The sequence below is a fragment of the Neovison vison genome, chromosome 8 (assembly GCF_020171115.1).
Source record: "Neovison vison isolate M4711 chromosome 8, ASM_NN_V1, whole genome shotgun sequence".
Classification (NCBI taxonomy): domain Eukaryota; kingdom Metazoa; phylum Chordata; class Mammalia; order Carnivora; family Mustelidae; genus Neogale; species Neogale vison.
In genome coordinates, this window is record NC_058098.1 from 58,578,334 (window position 1) to 58,595,713 (window position 17,380).

Genomic DNA, 17,380 nt, shown 5'->3' on the forward strand with positions numbered 1-17,380 from the left:
TCAGAGGGCCTGCGGGGGCCTGTTCTCAGCCCCATCCCCTCTCTGCCCTTGGAGAATTCCAGTCGGAAGCCCTGGCTTAGAGTCCTCACTCCATTATTATGGCTCTGAGCAACCTTGGTTAATACATGTGGGCTTTCCAGGCCTCTGCGGCCTCCTCTGTGGACTGAGGAAAGTCATGCCTTCCCAGACTTCCCAGTGAGAAGAAAAAGGCGCTTGTGAACAGGGCTGCCCCCTGTGCGGAGCTACAGAACCGGCAACTTGGTGGTGACCTCTGTGGGCCTCTGGGGATCACCCTGGATCCTGAGGCCCAGGAAGTGAGTGAATGTTTGGGAAGCCCCGAGCGCGGTGCGGCTGACAGTGATGCCAGGTAGGGGTCGGCCACCGTGCCACATAGGCCTAAACTGTCTGTTCTCTCCCACCCCAGTGCCTAGCCCCTCTTGTAACGGCTTCGATAGCACCCTTTCAAGGCCCTGCCGGGTGCCGCTGGGAAAGGAGGTCTGCTTCATCGCCACCGTGCGTCTGGCAACGCCCCAATTCTTAAAGGCAAGTACCGGGGAGAGAAGTTTTCATGTAGAACTGGTACAACTGAGTCACATTTAGTTATAGCGAATGAACCACCTTTATTATAAGAAAGAATAAGACGGCAATGACGCTCTCACGGACTTTGAAAAGTTGCAATGTCTGGCTTCTATGCCCGTGACAGGCCCACCTGCCCCTTGCCTTCACTCCGGTTTCCTACAAGCTGTTTTGCTGGAAGGCAGAGTCAGCTGCAGCTCAGCCCAGCTGGCAGAGAGGTTCATCCGAAACCCTGTCGACCCTCCTACCTTTTCCGCCAACATTAATACCACTCAGGGCAGGCCAAGGTGGGGACCCAGTGTCAGAAGGAAAGGTTTGTCTGTATCCTCTGGCCTGTGATTGCTTTAACATCCGTGGCGGTGGCGTGAACGTTGAGTTAAATTAGTCATTCAAATTCAGATGAAGAGCCATTTTCCACATGTTTACCACACTTCTAGATAATGGGAAGGGAGTGGTGTAACATTTTGGCTCTTAGGTGTTTTTCCCCAGCTTGTGAAATAAATTTAGTATCAGCTAATACTGAAATTAGCTACAGATGATGAGTTTCAGTCCAACACAGCTTGGAGACTTGCTCTCAATGATTTTAACTTCTGTTACCCTTCCACCATGCCTTTTTGAACAAACCTAGGGTGAGCTTCTGGCACCCTGAGCAACATTTTTTTCCCCTTCTAATACAGGAAATGTGCATAGTTGACGAACCCTTAGAGGAATTCACTTCAAGGCATAGCTTGGAATGGAAATTTTTATTTCTGGATCACAGGTTTGTGAAAAGAAAAACATATTTGGGTTGGGTCCTTTTCAAGTGTTTGTTTGCAAGAGCCAGGCTCTCCTTGGGAGAGAAAAGTCGGTCCTAGTCCCTTCAGGGAGAAGGGCTTTCTGGCAGCAGGAAAAATTGTTCCCGGCCAAGAGTGAGGCGGCTTCCCTTCCACTGCAAGTCGTCCGTGGATGTGTTCTGTGTTTGGGTCAGAGCGTCTTGGGAGAGCCAGATGCCACAGCCCAGGGACATCCTTGGGATCCCTCACCCACCCCTTGGGACCCTCTCCAGTTCCCAGGAAGGCAGGAGCAGATGGGAGAGAAACTTGACATCTTATTTCTCTCAACACCCTTTTGTCCCTTTAACTCAGTTTTCTTTCTAAGGGTGAGAAATCCCCCCTCCCTACCCTTTAACTTTTTATTACGCTTTGGGATTGGACTGACCCAATCTATAGCTGTTTTTAATTATTTAATAATGATAAAATTTATTATTATTTAACCCAGATTATGCCAACGAAACCGAGTATCTTAATGCCAGAAAGTCTGAGCACTTTGGAAAAAACAGCCTCTCTGGTTTGAACCATTGCAAAATTATTTTCCTGCTCTTGTTGTTGAGAAATGAGGCCTCTATGTTGATCATTAAATGTGCATAGTGTCCCCTCTCTGGATGGAGGTGCTGCCATCGTGAGTCCTTGCTCTCTGACCAGCTGTACCCTTTGCATGGCAGAGCCCCTCCGATCATAGGATACCTGCCTTTTGAAGTTTTGGGGACCTCGGGCTATGACTACTACCACATTGACGATCTGGAGCTCCTGGCCAGGTGCCACCAGCACTGTGAGTATCCCACGTCCAGCCCCAAGGCCCAAAGGTCTCCACGGAGCCCCAACAGCAGGACTCTTGGGTCCTAGATGTCAGTTTATTACTTGGTTTCTTTCTGAGAAGGAAAACTTTGTTTTCTCCGAAATGATTAGGAATGTGGTAAAGGTCCTTCTGTGGTTTGCCGCAGGTTGTGTTTCTACCTGGAATTGACTTTGCCCCGCCTCCTCCCATCCACCCTCACCGCCCCAACCAGCACCTTCCCATACCCTTCAGATATGCAAGCTATTTTAATCTGACAGAGATCATTTTTTCTAAGTTATGCAATACATTTCAAAGACAAAATACTAATTCAACATCACTGTTTTTTGTCAGGGGACATATAATGGTCACAAGTTATAGGCCAGGCCAGGTACTGAGCTGGACCTGGGACATAAAGACGATCAGAATCTCCTTACTGTTCTGCAGGAACAAGGTCTAACAGAAAAGCAGAAATAAGTGACATTATAGGATGCTGTCACTGCACTGGGGGGGGAAGTGCTCAGGATATTGGGGGGCTCACCCAGCTGGGGGGAGGGAATCAGAAGGCTGTCTGCCACAGAAGAGGACAAGAGGTGGACAGAGGAAAAGGAGGTAGGACTCCTGATGGGGAGAGAGGCCAGGCCTGTGGAATCAGAACGTCCATTTTAACAAGACCCCCGTCCCCCACAAGTGATTCGTGGGCCCATGAAACTTTGAGAAGCAGGATTACCTCAAGCCTTGGCTGCTTCTGACCCTTCTAATGGAGCAAGGCCACCATGAAGGTAGAATTCCCTTCACGGTCTGAAGGACTTTGCCCAGGGCTCAGGCCAGACATTTTCCCTCTGTGGATCCCACGCCCGTGCTCAGCTGGGCTTCTCACCCCTTCGGAGATCACCGTCTCCAACACAGGGGCTCTCGTTGTCACTTTAGTTTCCCAGCTGTGGTATCTGTTAACCGTTTGCAGAAAGAGGTACTAAATCACAGGCACTGAGGCAGTGACCCAGCCTGTCCTTCCCTAGACCCGCAGTCCCAGCCTTCCGTCCTGCCCAGGCTAGTCCTCCGACAGCACCCATTCTGTTCCAGCCCTGCCCCCCACCCCTCCGGAAAAGCCCACCGACAGACTTAACCCTAGGGGGCACCACACAGCCCCACAGCAGTGGGTCCCGAGCTTAGGACAGCGTAGATGAATCATGACCTGCTCTCTGACAGCCACCAAATCCATATGGAGGTTGCGGGCTGTCAGGTCTATCTGGGGCCCGGTTCTCCCAGTATCTGGATTGTCTCTCCGGTGCTCCGCTCTTGCCGCAGGCAAACCCAGACCTCTTTGTCATGAAACACCGGTTTGGGAATCTGCCCTTACCTGAGGCTCTCTTAAACCTGTGAGCATCTAGGGAAGCGTGCAGATGGTTTTTGCCTTATTTAAGAATTCAATAACATTTGCCGGGATCTTGATAGTGCCTTAAAGTACGGCACACCTGGAGAAGAGCACGCCGTTTGGCACGGTGTTTCTGAAAACTTCTCTCCAGCAGTACCTTCTGGGGGAGAGATCCTTGTCCTAGCCACGTTTGCTACAGGCATCCGTTTTCTGCCCACAGTGATGCAGTTTGGTAAAGGGAAGTCCTGTTGCTACCGGTTTCTGACCAAAGGGCAGCAGTGGATTTGGCTGCAGACACACTACTACATCACGTACCACCAGTGGAACTCCAAGCCCGAGTTCATCGTGTGCACACACTCGGTTGTCAGGTGAGGGGGGCCGCGAGCGCCCGCGGGTAGTCCCAGCTGCTGGGGAGCAAGCGAGCCCTGGGCTTGGATTCCTCAGCGGGACCTGGGCTGTCCTCTGCAGTTCACAGAGTAGTCTCCAGAGTTCAGCATCCTTCCGGGGACACATGCGTCTCTGTTCCCCAACCCTGGGCTGAGGGCTCGGTGTGTCCCTCCTCAGGCTGCCAGAATGTGACTTAGTGAGTTACTGCTTCACTGACCTACTTCCACATTTTCCCTTCATCTCCATCCAACCCCCAGCCTTCCCTTGTTACTGTTTGGAGAAGAAAATTAAAATTTTTCCTCTAAGTCACTCATAGACCTAGTCCCCTCTATTTTTAATTCATTAAAAGCCCCTGCTGGCAACTGAGGCAGCACTGGGAATAGAGCCTGGCTGCCATGGGGAGAGGGTTCCTGGCGGTTCCTGGTGGCCTTGGGGAGCCCCCATCCCAGGGTGGGTGAGCTGAGCGTCTCAGGGAGGCCACCTGTCCAGTCTCTCCTAGACGCAGGTTCTGTAGGGTCACAATTCCCAAAGGTAAAGGAGAAATGTCATTTGTGGGTTTTTTCCCCCTTACACAGGAATTTTAAGGACATCAGTCAGTTTAAACTGGTCTAGAGAAGAGCATTTGAGCAGAGCAAAGAAAGAAAGGTTATCTATATTGTAGGTATGTATGTATATATACATGATAGATGATAGATAAATGACAGGTCAATATAAGTACATATATAGATACTATATAGGTACATATATAGGTACTATACATATATACGGTGTTTTATAGAGGTAAGAGATAGATGATTGAAAGGTGACAAGTAGGCAGGTAGGTGGGCACATAAATGATACCATGTACACATGTATACAGTCAACAAGCAAATCTCCCTTTTAATAAGTGGGGAGAAATGCTGGTCTTTCTTGCCAGTGACCCTGACCATCACATCGCATGCCACTCTTGGGGACTTGATCTTAGCTTCTCAGCCCATCCTTGACCACTTCGGCAGCCAGTGGTTTCCAACAACATATGAGTCCCACCTACCACCACCCAGCCTGGGCCTTGGCCACAGGGTCCATTTGCCCCCAGTGAAGGCTGGACATCATCAACATCTTGGTCTTCAGACTCTGCCCTTGACCTTGCTCTTCCTCTCCATCCTCTACCTCCCAAATCTTAGAAAGCAACTCTGAGAGAAAGTTGGGAGTAAACTAGTCAGTAATAAAGTAACAAGCATTCCAGAGGCCCCTTGAGACACTGTCACTTGCCAGGGCCCCGTGGCCAACCTGTTCTTCCACACATGAGGCAGAGGCCAGAGCTGGGGCCCTTTGGCCATAACTACAATGGAGTGATTTCCCCACGGTATCTTAAAAGTGAGCCCACAGACAAATCAGGGCTCTGGGGCCAGCTCTCGATTTGTTTGTGAGAAAAATTTCAAAGGTTGTAATTACTAAAAAAAGTCATCTGTCATTTCTCAGTACGTACAATCCAGACTGAGTAGGTTTTAAGAAAAGCTTCTGATTAGTCAAAGGCCATGCCTTATCTTGTAGATGAATATATGTTTCTAAAGACAATTATGCTTGGAAGTTTCAGGGCATGGGGAGAAGATAAGTAAAGGAGAAGGGAGTCAAAACATCCTGGAACAGAAAATATTTTGGATGTCTCATTAGAAGTCACCCCAGTGGCCGTTAGGCAGAGAATGAAACTCCTTCCTCAAACAAGTGACAAGACTAGCCTCTGTCATGGTGACAATTCTGGGGTGGGCGTCACAGGCGTACCTCAATGTATCACACGTGTGCCCTTCGCTGTTGCCATCTGGAACGTCCCACCTCCAGCTGTGGTCTCTTGATTTCCTGATCAGCTATGCGGACGTCCGGGTAGAAAGGAGGCAGGAGCTGGCTTTGGAAGACCCACCGCCCGAGGCCGTCCACCCTGTGGCACTAAAGGTACGCTGATCCCTGCCAGATGGCTAAAGGCCATGTTTGCCTACGTAAATTCTTCCATGAGTTGTTACAATCAAAGTAGTCACATTTTTATTTGTTATGTTCCCAGTACTATTCAACACGTTTCTTGGGTTTCGTCTTGTTTACCATCATGATACTCCTACGCGGCAGACGCTATGACTGTCCTCGGCCTTCAGATGAAGGACAGAAGCACCCACAGGATTTAGCTCCCATACCTGAGGTGCTGAGGGTTAGAACTCACAGAGCTCTGTAAGAAACAGCCCCTGGACTCGAAGCATGATCTTGGCCACTTGCCATCCTTATGAGAGCAGCAGTAATAAACCCACCTTGTATCTCTCCCACAGATAATAAGCTAGGGGGTTATTCCATCATCCCTTGAGCTGTGGAATAATTGGGGTGCCCTTGTCCTCCCTTGCCTAAGGGCTGATGCGTTCCCTCCAGGACCCAGGCCTCCCACAAGGAGACTGCCCCTCACCCACCCTCCATGTCATCAATAGAAAGGTGCACTTTCTACTTCTGTGTCTACAGGTCTTAGTTAACAGCCCTGTCGGAGCCATCTTCGTGTCAGGGAGCTCTGCTAGGGAGGGGTGTTCCCCTCCACGAAACCTAACCTCCATCCTTCCTCCGCGGGCAGCTCTCGGGTCCCCTCCAGCCAAGCTCTCCCTACCTTCCCTCCTGGTGTGTCAGACAGGTGGAGGGAAACGTGCAAGCAGACCAGAGGCCTGTTCCTCAAAGGTCATTCTTCAAGCAGTTGCACATATTGGGAGAAAAGTAGAGAAAGCAAGGGAGGGAGGGAGCATTGTATTCCATCAAAGCCAAGAAGCTATCTGTTATAAGAGCCACCATTATTTATCTCCCACTAAGGAAGAGAAAATGCTGTTACCAGTTCATCTGTGAAATAAGGACTTCTTTTCATCAGTCAGAAGGCATAGCCCAATTTCAGATATGTCAGAAGGTAGGGATGGTAAGTGTCTCTTACCATTGGTGACATTGGTTCGAGTTCCAGGCTGCCCACCTCCCTAGAACGCAGAGACTTCAGCCAGGAGCTGCCGCAGCAGCAGCAGCACCACAATGAAACCTCTCTGGTCCACGAGAGTGGGTTGGAGGGAAGGAGAGATCGCCCGTAAAGCCAAGAGAGCAGCCTGTGTCTTAGGCGAGCCTCCCCTACTGAGTTGCTCCATGGTGATGTGATGTGCAGTGATCTGTCACCAGCGCCCTGATGTAACACACCTGTCATTGTTTAAGGACGTGTTTATTACCCAGCTCTGTCATATGATGCATCGTGGATCATGTCCAAGAACAGAGCTAAGCTGTTCATAGGCAGGGGTTAGCCACCCCGTACATCTCGGCTCACGAACAGGCACAGTGTACATCATCCAGTTGGAAATGCATTCTTGAGCTTTCTGATCCTTTGGACATCCTAGAACCCAGGGGAACTTCTCATAAACATGCCCATATGTATAAACATACAAACACAATCTTGGGCTGCCCCTTTTAAAGGAAAAGCTCCAAGATAGTGTTTTTCAAACTATCAGTGGTAACGGACTCTTCATGTGTTTAATTTCAAATCTGTCACTGACTGATGCTTTTGTAAAATGAAGATTCCCATGCTTGGGTGTGATGTGCAGCTCCATCTGATGGCTAGAAAAGTCTCTCAGGGCTTACTCTTACTGTTGTCCATATTTCTCTGCTGACTAGGAGCACACAACTGGCAAGCAGCTGTGGGCCAGGACCCCTGCTCCAAAGGGTGTGTCAGGGGAGACTGGGCTAAGCTGCGGCATCTCTGAGCTGACATTTAGCACAGCAAATCCAGGCACATCCTGTAATTCTGTTTTGCACGAAGAACGATAGGTCACACATAAGTCGTTTCAGCCCCGCTCGGGCACACACACAGTACCCACCCTCCCTGGAGCCGTGACCTGAAAGACAGAAGAGCCACATAGACTCACACCCAGAGATTTAAGACCCAAGACCATGCGACGTAGAAGAGCCTAATCCAAACAGCCTATAGATGCCAGGATTGTTGCCTCCTGTGACCGGATAGGAGCATGGCTCAGGAGAGCAGGCATTCTGCTTCTTCTTTAGCTTAAAAATTATCTTAATGCCTGTTGGCTTTCACTTAGGACACTAAGCCTTCCCGGATGGAAAAATGGCTTCTCAGGGTTGAAAGGGCACCGTTGTTTTCTCATCACACAATACTGGAAGCAGGGGTATCCTGGGATCCAGGAATCAGTGGTTGGGAGATCATTGACCCTTTGCCTGTTCTCCACGCCGGGGCTCTGAGGCTGTTGAGGAGAAGCAGTGAGGAGACCATGCGGGAGGCGCTCCGAAGGGTTCAAAGGCATTGGTTTCATCGGAGTGTTAACAATCCAGCATACCCAGCAATCTCATTTCTAGAACTTGCGTCTTCTCCCCTTCTGGGAAAGCCAAGATTCTGAGCAGTGAGATGACAGTTTGAAGGAAAAAATAAAATGCAACATCAGTTATGAAAATCTAAAAAATCAAAATCCAAGGTGAGAAAGCATAAGAGTTTCTGCTTATATAAGGCCACCAGCCTCTCAAAGACACCCAGATGATACACTTGTACAAATATTCTATCCCAGTACATCGGGACTTATTTCCAAACGGTTCTCATCTTTCTCCCTACCCCCTCCAAATTTTTCCACATAGTTAGAGGAGAGATAAAATCCCGTCATTCATTCTCCTCATCTCGATGCTGAAATTGTGTGGACTCTGTGTGTGTGTGTATGCGTATGTGTTTAGGACAAGGGCTCCAGCCTGGACCCTCAACAGCACTTTAATGCACTTGACGTGGGCACCTTGGGCCTTAATACCAGTCACTCGCCATCAGCGTCCTCCAGAAGTTCCCACAAATCCTCGCACACGGCCGTGTCAGAACCCGCCTGTGAGTGATCTGCCATGGATGGCGAGGGAATGGGCGCCCCACCTGGGGCAAGGCGGGGTGGTGGAGCCCGGCAAGGGGTCCCGGGCCTGAGCAGAAGGAGGGCAGTCCGTGGCTTCGGAGTGGAAGCTGCCTTCCAATTCACACTCGTTCTCACTCCCTTGCCTGTGGGCTTCCTGCCCTCCCCTTCTCCCCGCTCCCCCAACAGACAGAAAGCAGGGGACACTCACTTCCTATAGCCTAGCTGGGCTTGAGTGACTCTGGGAGTTGGGAGATCAGGCAGGTGGTCGAACCAGACGGTGGACATGAGCCGTAGGGATGGTTTTCTGTCATCCGCCTGCTCCCAGGTGAGGCTGGAGGCTAACAGAACTTGCTGGACTTTCTTTTGTCAGAGAGTCCAACCAGGCCCTTGTCTCATGTACACCATAGTCCTGTTTCCCCTCTTTTGATAAGAAAACTGGTAAGTATGTGTGAGTCAGGAAGGTGACTGGTTGCTTTCTTACAGCTACTCCAAGCAAGCTGATGGCAGAGGCCAGCGCCACCGCTTTGCCAAGATCGGCCACGCTGCCCCAAGAGCTCCCCGTGCCAGGGCTCAGCCAGGCCTCCATGCCGGTATGTGTGTGACTCGGAACTTCTCGGCCAGGGTTGCCCCAGTAGCTAGATCCCAGGACAGCATGCTACCTCTTCCCAAAGAACCAACTATACCTGGACACTGAGAGTGTGGGGTGGTGGGCAGGAGTGGGAAGCTAGGTCATTTAATTAGCCACTAATTGGAAATGATTTTCCTCCAAAATCAACACAGCTGTATAATCAAAGAATGCAAAATCCAAATGAAAAGCTGGAAACCTCAAACAAGGGGTCACACGCCCGAGTCGCTGAGGGTACATGAGACCTTTCCATTGCGGGCCCTGTTTCACCCCAGTGGAAATGTTTGAGATATCTTGTGTCAACAAAAATGTACCTCTGCATATATCATGCAGGGTCCCTGATCTACGCCAGACCTCTCCAGAAGGTCGTGGAATGAGCGGCCTTTTAGTCTAGATGCTGGCTGTATGCAGAATCACTGATGTATGATTCTGTGGTAATCTGTTGCCTCGTAAGGGATCACCTCAGACTTAAGGGTGTAAAGCAAAGTCCTTTCTCACATTCACAGGATTCAAAACTAGCATGGTGGGGGTGTGTTCTGACTCCTCTCTGCTGCCTGGTGTCAGAGGCCCCACCAGCCCAGGCTGGGAAATTCACATTCCAGGTGTATCTGTGCTCACATCTGCTCCCTGGGCTGGGAGACAATCCACCCTGCACTTACATGGGCCTCCCCCTGCCTTAGAGCTAAGCTTCTCCAGGCATGGCAACTGGGTTCCAAGAAGAAATGTCTGGGGAGGGGGCTTTCCGTGAGAGCCAGGCAGAAGCTCCGTGGCTTTCTACAACCTAGCCTTAGAAGCCCCACTGTGTCACCTCTGCCATTGCTCTTGGTCAGAGTGGTCACAGCTCACCCACAGAGATGGACATAGACCTCCACCTCAGGATGGGAGACGTGTCCCAGAATTTCAGGAGCCATATCCAGATCATTGCCAACTACCTCATACCCATCCCTCACTGACATTTTGGGGATAGGAATGAACATACCACCTTCCTACTTGCCCTCTCCATGCACATCCTACTTTGGAAAGCATGGGTGACAAGTTTTATTTTCAAATCAAACATGGCAAAGACCATGAACGTCATTCTTCCAGCACTTGGCTGTCCAATAAAACTACTTCCTGCCACTGATGAGGACACAGTTCTCGTCCCTTCTTACAGTACTGGGGACGCAATCAGGAGACTCCAAACCAGATTCTGGGTGTCCCTGTGCCTGGGATTTCTCCCTCAGAACCTGGCCTCCCAGTGTTGTCTGGGGTGACACTTCTTGTTAGGGCTGCTTTCTGTGGTCCCTAGTGCCTGAGGACAGTTTGGGGATAACTTCAGAAGAATCCTTGGACTTTTCTTTCTAAAACTCTTAGGAGCCCATGAAGGTGAAGTGTTTCATTTATTGTTTCTACATATTGTCTTGCCACCATCCCCCTGCCCTGTCCTGAGTGATCAGGAAACAAAGGCTGTGAGTCAGCTAACTTCCAGGAGTCTCTCGAGCAGATTCCGGACAGAGTGTGGTGAAACAACACCAGTATTCACTGCCTGGAGGAATGAATGGCTACAGAAATGCAGGGCACTAATGCACGTCCATCTGCATGCGTGTTGGGCAGAAAGCGTCAGGACCGCACACAAAGCCAACACTGGCTGTTAGCACAACCCCATTCATACAGCTCAGTGACACTGCTCAGAATTGATTAGTTTGGGAGAAGAGCGACCAAATCCACCAAGAATGGAGTCTAGAACAGAAGGAACAGAAGCAAGGGGGTTGGGGGTAGAGCTGAGCTGCAGAGCTCCGGCACATGGCAATGGCCTCGCAGGGCCCATGGTGGTGGGGAGGCATCACAGACCCCACGGGACTCCAGGACCTTGTCAAGAGCACGCTGTACCCTTCACCAGCTGTGTGTCAGCTGGGACTCTGTGTCCTGCAAGAGCAACACCATAACCTACCTTCTAGAAGTGAGCTCTTCATTCTTGGGCAGAGCACCTCTTTCAACCCAAATAACCCAGCTGATTGAGAGCACCCATGGACCTCTGGAACAGCCCAGAAGTGGTGTTAGTTAACAAACGCCCTCTCTTCCCCAGGCTCCCCTGCCAGCCCCATCGTCCTGTGACCTCACACAGCAGCTCCTGCCCCAGACCATCCTGCAGAGCCCCTCTGCCCCCATGACACAGGTGAGTCTGGGACTCCGGAAAAGGGAAAGCTGGTGGTTGCCCTTCCCCCAAGACGTAACACGTGGTAGCCCCTTGAAGGGGAACATACGTGCTTGTGCCGAAGTATATGTCCAATCTAAGATCCTGAGATGGGGAATGTTTCTCCCCATGGGCCTGTGGGTCATGCCGAGCTGTGAACTCCATCCTATACCTGCCCCTCCGGCTGTCATCATTTCCTTAATCTTCGTTCATCTCTCTGCCACTTTTCTCCATTCCTCTTACTTTTTATGACTCCAAATTGGTTATGTTATTTTAGAAAAAGTTGAAATTGGGCCAAATGTCATAGGGAGACAGCAAAATTATAAGAGCTGTGAGTCCAGTACTATAAATATCACATTAGGGTGGTGCTTTTTTTTTTTTTTTTTTTTTTGGTAAAGGATCATAGTTTTGCTGAGTAATTCCTTCGTTTCAGCAACAGTCAGTGAGTTACTATTTGGGTCGGGAAGTGAGCAAGCGTGGGGGACCCAGAGGTGCTTGTAACTCAGCCCTTGCTGTTAGTAGTCAGGGTTCAGGGGAGGGCTGGGCATATAAACAGACCTAGGAGAGGGTGTGTGTTTGCAGAACCAGTATGAAAATAGAAAAAAAACCATCCCTCCACCCCAGGAGGTGATGCCTGAGCTGGGCCTGGAAGAATGGGTAGGAGGTTGTCAGCTGGAGGGTCCACAGGGATGAGGGTCATGGGATCTGGGTCTGGGCTTTGGCAGGGAGTTTGGGGACAATATCCACCCTGCTTGAGGCCCGGCAGGGGGCTGAATCAAGCTGCAGTTCATTTATTCCGTGGCCTGGGAGGGTGGTGGAGCTGATTGGCCTACACTCCATCTAGGCCAGTATCTGCTTTCTGTTCCTTTATGGGGTCTTGGTCCCACTCTCTCCCCACAAGGCGGTCCCAGGTAGCGGCGGTTCATCAAACGGCCGCACTCTTGCAAAAGTGTGGACTTCTGTGTCGGTGCACACCTGTCACCACTAATGAAAACTCTTTATGACATATGTCCCCCTAACAGTGGTCTCAATGCTTTCCTAGAATAAGAAAGACACCTGCTAGCACGTGCTCCTCTCTAGAGTTAAGCTGGGAGGATGTAAAAACAACTCATCCAGAGTCAACTAATTAAAATCGTCTATATTCATCCTCATTAGGAAAAAAAAAATTCTCTTTAAATTTCCAAGGCACATTTGGTATGAAATTAGTAACTTTTCCGATCCAAAGACACCTAAAATGGGAGGCCCTCTAACTTCCGGGCCTTGCATATGTGAAGGAATGTCTTTGTTTTATAATGCATAATGATGTGATTAAGGTCTTCTTCAAATTCTATTTTTTCATGTATGGAACATCATTTTAATTAACAATAACAGTTCTTGGTCTGTTAGGTATATTAAACTTAACAATAACCACATTCTTTAAGACATTCTTGCATAGGGCGCCTGGGTGGCTCAGTGGGTTAAGCCGCTGCCTTCGGCTCAGGTCATGATCTCAGGGTACTGGGATCGAGTCCCGCATCGGGCTCTCTGCTCTGCAGGGAGCCTGCTTCCTCCTCTCTCTCTCTCTGCCTGCCTCTCTGCCTACTTGTAATCTCTCTCTGTCAAATAAATAAATAAAATCTTTAAAAAAAAAAAAAAAAGGCATTCTTGCATAATGCTGACCTTTCAAGTCAGACAGCTGTTTTCACACCTGCTCTGTGTGAAACAATGGATTCTACCATTTTCTCTCTTCCCATTCACGGATGTTACTGCTCTGCACCCTCTCACAGAAAGGGAAAAAACAAAATCCAAAATCCGAGAAATGGTTATCTGGGTAACTGGTGGTTTTGCTTTCATACTGTTTTTCTAAAATGTCTGTTAAGTTAGCGTCAAGGTCTTTTCAAAAAGGCCATGATCAGAAATAGAAAAAGAGACTAATGCTTGGGTGTCCTGGAATGCCTTAAGAAAATCAGGATGATACTAGAAGTATTTAACACTTAGGAAGCACAGTGCCAGCCCCTCCCTGACTGCCCAGCCCCCTCCTGCTTCCCTTTGGAGCCAATTGGGCAACCCAGAGTGTCCTCTCTACTGGATGTGAAAGGCCTAGCCACGAGTGTTTCCTGACTCTGTAGAACCTGCCACGGAAGCTTTTGTGTTGTGTTGTGTTCTGTTCTGTTTTGTTTTTAATTTCATACCTGGTAGAACTCTTTACTTTCTCAAACAAATTCTCTTTCAAAAAACCCAGCTCAGTGTTTTGATCACTTACATTCTGTTGAAGTTTTTGCTGATACAGTCTGGCAGGGCACAGGTATTTTTAAACTCATGTTGAACAGCAGAACTTTTTATTTTAAATGAAGTCTGAAGCCAGAGATGCTCTGATTGAGATGGAACTAGGAGGCGGGGGAGGTGTTGCTGGCAAAACCTCTTGGCCTCCCCCAGCTCCCTAGGCTCCCGATTCACATTCCGGCCCCTACCACCTTCTAGCTGTGTGATCCCAAGCAAGTCACATGTGTGAAGTGACATGGGGGTATGATGTGAAGAATTGGTGTCCTGCCTCTGCTCACCTGGGGCCATGACCTGCAAGCGTGGGTCTCTGCAAACTGCAGCATCTGCCTTTATTACCCGTTCTGGTTCTTTTTATTTATTATTTTGCCACTCCCTAAACTGTGGTCAGCTATTCCATCCTTCAGTGTATCCCAGCTGTACCCTAAGCTCTCCAGGCCTCCTTACTTTTCCACTATGGGAGGTCAAAGTGAAAGATCCCCCCGGGGCTCCAAGCACCCCGGAATGGACCCCTTCTCAGGAGGAGACCCCCGGACCCAAAAACCAAGCCGAGTCCACTGATCAGATGCAAACAGCACGAGGTTTATTGAGTTGACACAGGTACCTGCGGGCGATCAAGTCTTAGGAAGACTCGCGCGCCAGCCCTTTGTTCAGGGCCTTTTTATGGGGTTTGGGGAAGCGAAAGCATACGTACAGAAGCAGAAACATAGTTACAAGGTTCTTATTGGCTGGTTTAAATGTAAGGCATACTCGGTGTTTGTAGATTGGCTTTGAAGGACCCCGGCACGCGAAGAGAAAGGTGGGGAGGGGGAGTGAGGAGGGGGAGGAGGACCTTATTACTCAGCAGAGAAGCATCCTGCCTACGTGACTAGGCCCACGTACCTAGGCGACCCCCCTTGCCTACATGACTATGCACATAAAGTATCCTGTTGAAACAGGAGACCAGTATCACCCCCTAAAAGCCAAGTGGTTACAGAAGGGCAAGGGAGTGGTTAAACAATTAACTGGGGGAGGGGTCTAACAGGGGAAGGGCGAGCGATTACAGAAAAGCCAAGAAGCAGTTAGTTAATCAATGGCTGGGGGGGGGGGTGTGTATATGCGGAGTCTTTCATTCCCCCCTTTTTCTTTATCATGGATAGAATCTTATATCCATTCGCTCTGGTCCTGTACCAGGTCAGTTTGGGATCCGGTCTGTCGAATTAGCTGATATTGCTGTGTCACCAGTGGTTTCGCAGCCCCAATAGCGACAATAAAAGTGGGATGTCCCACTACAGTAGGTCCACTCTCTGGGTCTGTGAAACCCGGGGCATAAGTGTTCTTAACATACTTTGTTGACTTCAGTCCCCATAGCTTCCCCAAGGATTTAACCTGAGTTGCCCCCGGGGGGATGGTTGTGAAGGCGGTCAAAGTAATTTTCTACGTCCTAATTGGCTGGAGTTCCCATTGCTAGCTTGCAGATGTTAGGGTGTACTAGCTGCAGGGCTTGCAGATGGGCTTGAGGAACTGAGTTATGTGTCTTTGGAAATTGGGCTATTGATAAGGTAACTTCTTTGTTGTAATTCTCAAGGACATTTGCAAACAAAGGGAGACTCCTGCCTTACAAGACTGTGATCTCTGCAATATAAACATTTGTTCTTTTTTTCAGGGCAGTCAGGGGTGCCTGTGAAATGTCATACATATTATCAAGGGGAGGGGTGGAGAGGGGGTGCAAGGCGCCAGCCCCTGCTCCCTCTTCAGCCAGCCTCCTGAACAATTTTGACCCTTAAATCTTTAAGGTGGTTGAAGGTGGAAGGTCTTATCTTCTGTAACTTCTTCCTGCTGAATAGGGGCGTAGAGCTGTCCCTACCTACTCAGGTCAACATTGATCAGTGGAGGAATGTATAGGGGAGTTACGAAAGGCGGAGGCAGCTGAATCCAGTGCTGACAGTGAAAAAGTATCTTTGCGCATGGTAAGGATCATCTGTCGTGGTGAAGTCATTGCAGCGATGGAGTCTCGGCATCAAGTAGAGAAATAGCGAACAAAGCAACATGTTAAGGTTAATAAGGCGATAAGAATGAGAAGCCCGAAAAGGAGAGTTGGCCATAGCCCTCCTCCAAGCCAGGAACTTAACCAATCACTAAAAGAGAGAGAGGGATCTTGTAGAGCCTTAATCTGGGCATTTATATTCTTTATTAATTCTGTGACATTTTTGTGATAGTCTGGGATGTACACACAACATTCTGTCTTGATAATTGCACATATGCCACATGACATCCTCTAGTCCCAAAGATGGAACAAAAATGGATGCTAAGTGATTATACCATTTAAAAAATAGATCGCATCCATCTTTGTTTTAAGTTGGGGAGATTAGCTGGAGTTGTAATGGTTTTAGTAATGCGCCCATGAATCCAGGCAAATCCTAAGGTACAGTGACCTATCCACCCTGGAGGAAGCCAGGGCCACAGGTTTGTTTCACATATCCACTGGGTTCCATTTGGAGCTGGCCATCTAATGCCAGGTCGCCTTGCCCAGTCAGTAGCAAACCAGTCAGTAGCCTGGAGTACTGTTACTTGGGAACACATTTCTAGTGATAGCCATCCTAGATATCGTGCGTTCTTTGCCCAAGTATCACTCATATGATTTCTTTGTTCCCAGCATAAAACTGCCTTCTGACTGAGCCGTCCAATCGTGGGTGTAAGCCACAGATATGCATCACAGATCTGATATATGCCATCTTCAGTATAGCGATAAGGAGGGTTTGTAACTTAGGCCTATATTTGATTGGGGAGTTATGGCTTGATAGCAATCTCCTTTCCTTCCAAATAGCTCCATGGGCATGTAGTACCAGGAAAGCATATTTGGAGTCAGTATAAATATTAATTCTTAGGCTTTGGCAATTGGAAAGTGCTAGTGAGCACTACAGTATACCTAGCTTTTCTTATTTTTTTTTTTTTTTCTGTGAAAACTATTGTCATCAGTAAACTGTCATTCATCTGGCATATCTGTAAGTATAGCCCAATATTTAATTAGTCGGCCTCCATCATCTATTAGTGGCCTTTGGCTTCTAAGACAAATCTGGGCCTGATGTAAAGTCATCACTGTCAGGGACTGTCCCATCGTGAGCTTTGAGGCTCTTTTATGAGGGCTGTTCTAGGTTTCACTAAAGCATCTATTTGCAATTGCACCTCAACAGAGGTGGCCTCTAGGATAAATATGACTAAGGGATGAAACCAATAAGAAAACCTTTGAGTGGGCCAGCCTTAACAATATCCTGACTACAGAGGATCACTGGCAAGTGAGAAAACTTGTCAAGAGATAAGGGGAGTTCCCCATGCATCATTCAATCCACTCATAAAGAAAGTGGGGTCATCCATTATCTCCATAAGTCCATAGTTAATCCTATGGAGTGCAATAGGCTGGCCTTTAGGCAATTTCATTATCCCAGCCACAAACAAGGTGTTAGTTAAGTTATACAATTATAGGGGAATCGATCCCATTTTCCAGTTGTTTAATCATGTGTCGTGGGGTCTGCTAATATCCCCAC

At 48.8% G+C, this 17,380-nt stretch overlaps 1 protein-coding gene across 1 annotated transcript in view; it reads left to right on the forward strand.

Moving 5' to 3' along the window:
• Window positions 1–17,380, forward strand: part of NPAS2 (neuronal PAS domain protein 2) — a 165,398-nt gene that overhangs the window by 128,579 nt on the left and 19,439 nt on the right. The window contains exons 10-17 of the mRNA XM_044262218.1: window positions 425–543; window positions 1,254–1,336; window positions 2,057–2,163; window positions 3,762–3,909; window positions 5,773–5,857; window positions 8,639–8,780; window positions 9,283–9,389; window positions 11,490–11,579. Of these exons, the coding sequence (XP_044118153.1) occupies window positions 425–543; window positions 1,254–1,336; window positions 2,057–2,163; window positions 3,762–3,909; window positions 5,773–5,857; window positions 8,639–8,780; window positions 9,283–9,389; window positions 11,490–11,579 (881 nt within the window). The remainder of the gene's footprint in view (window positions 1–424; window positions 544–1,253; window positions 1,337–2,056; window positions 2,164–3,761; window positions 3,910–5,772; window positions 5,858–8,638; window positions 8,781–9,282; window positions 9,390–11,489; window positions 11,580–17,380) is intronic.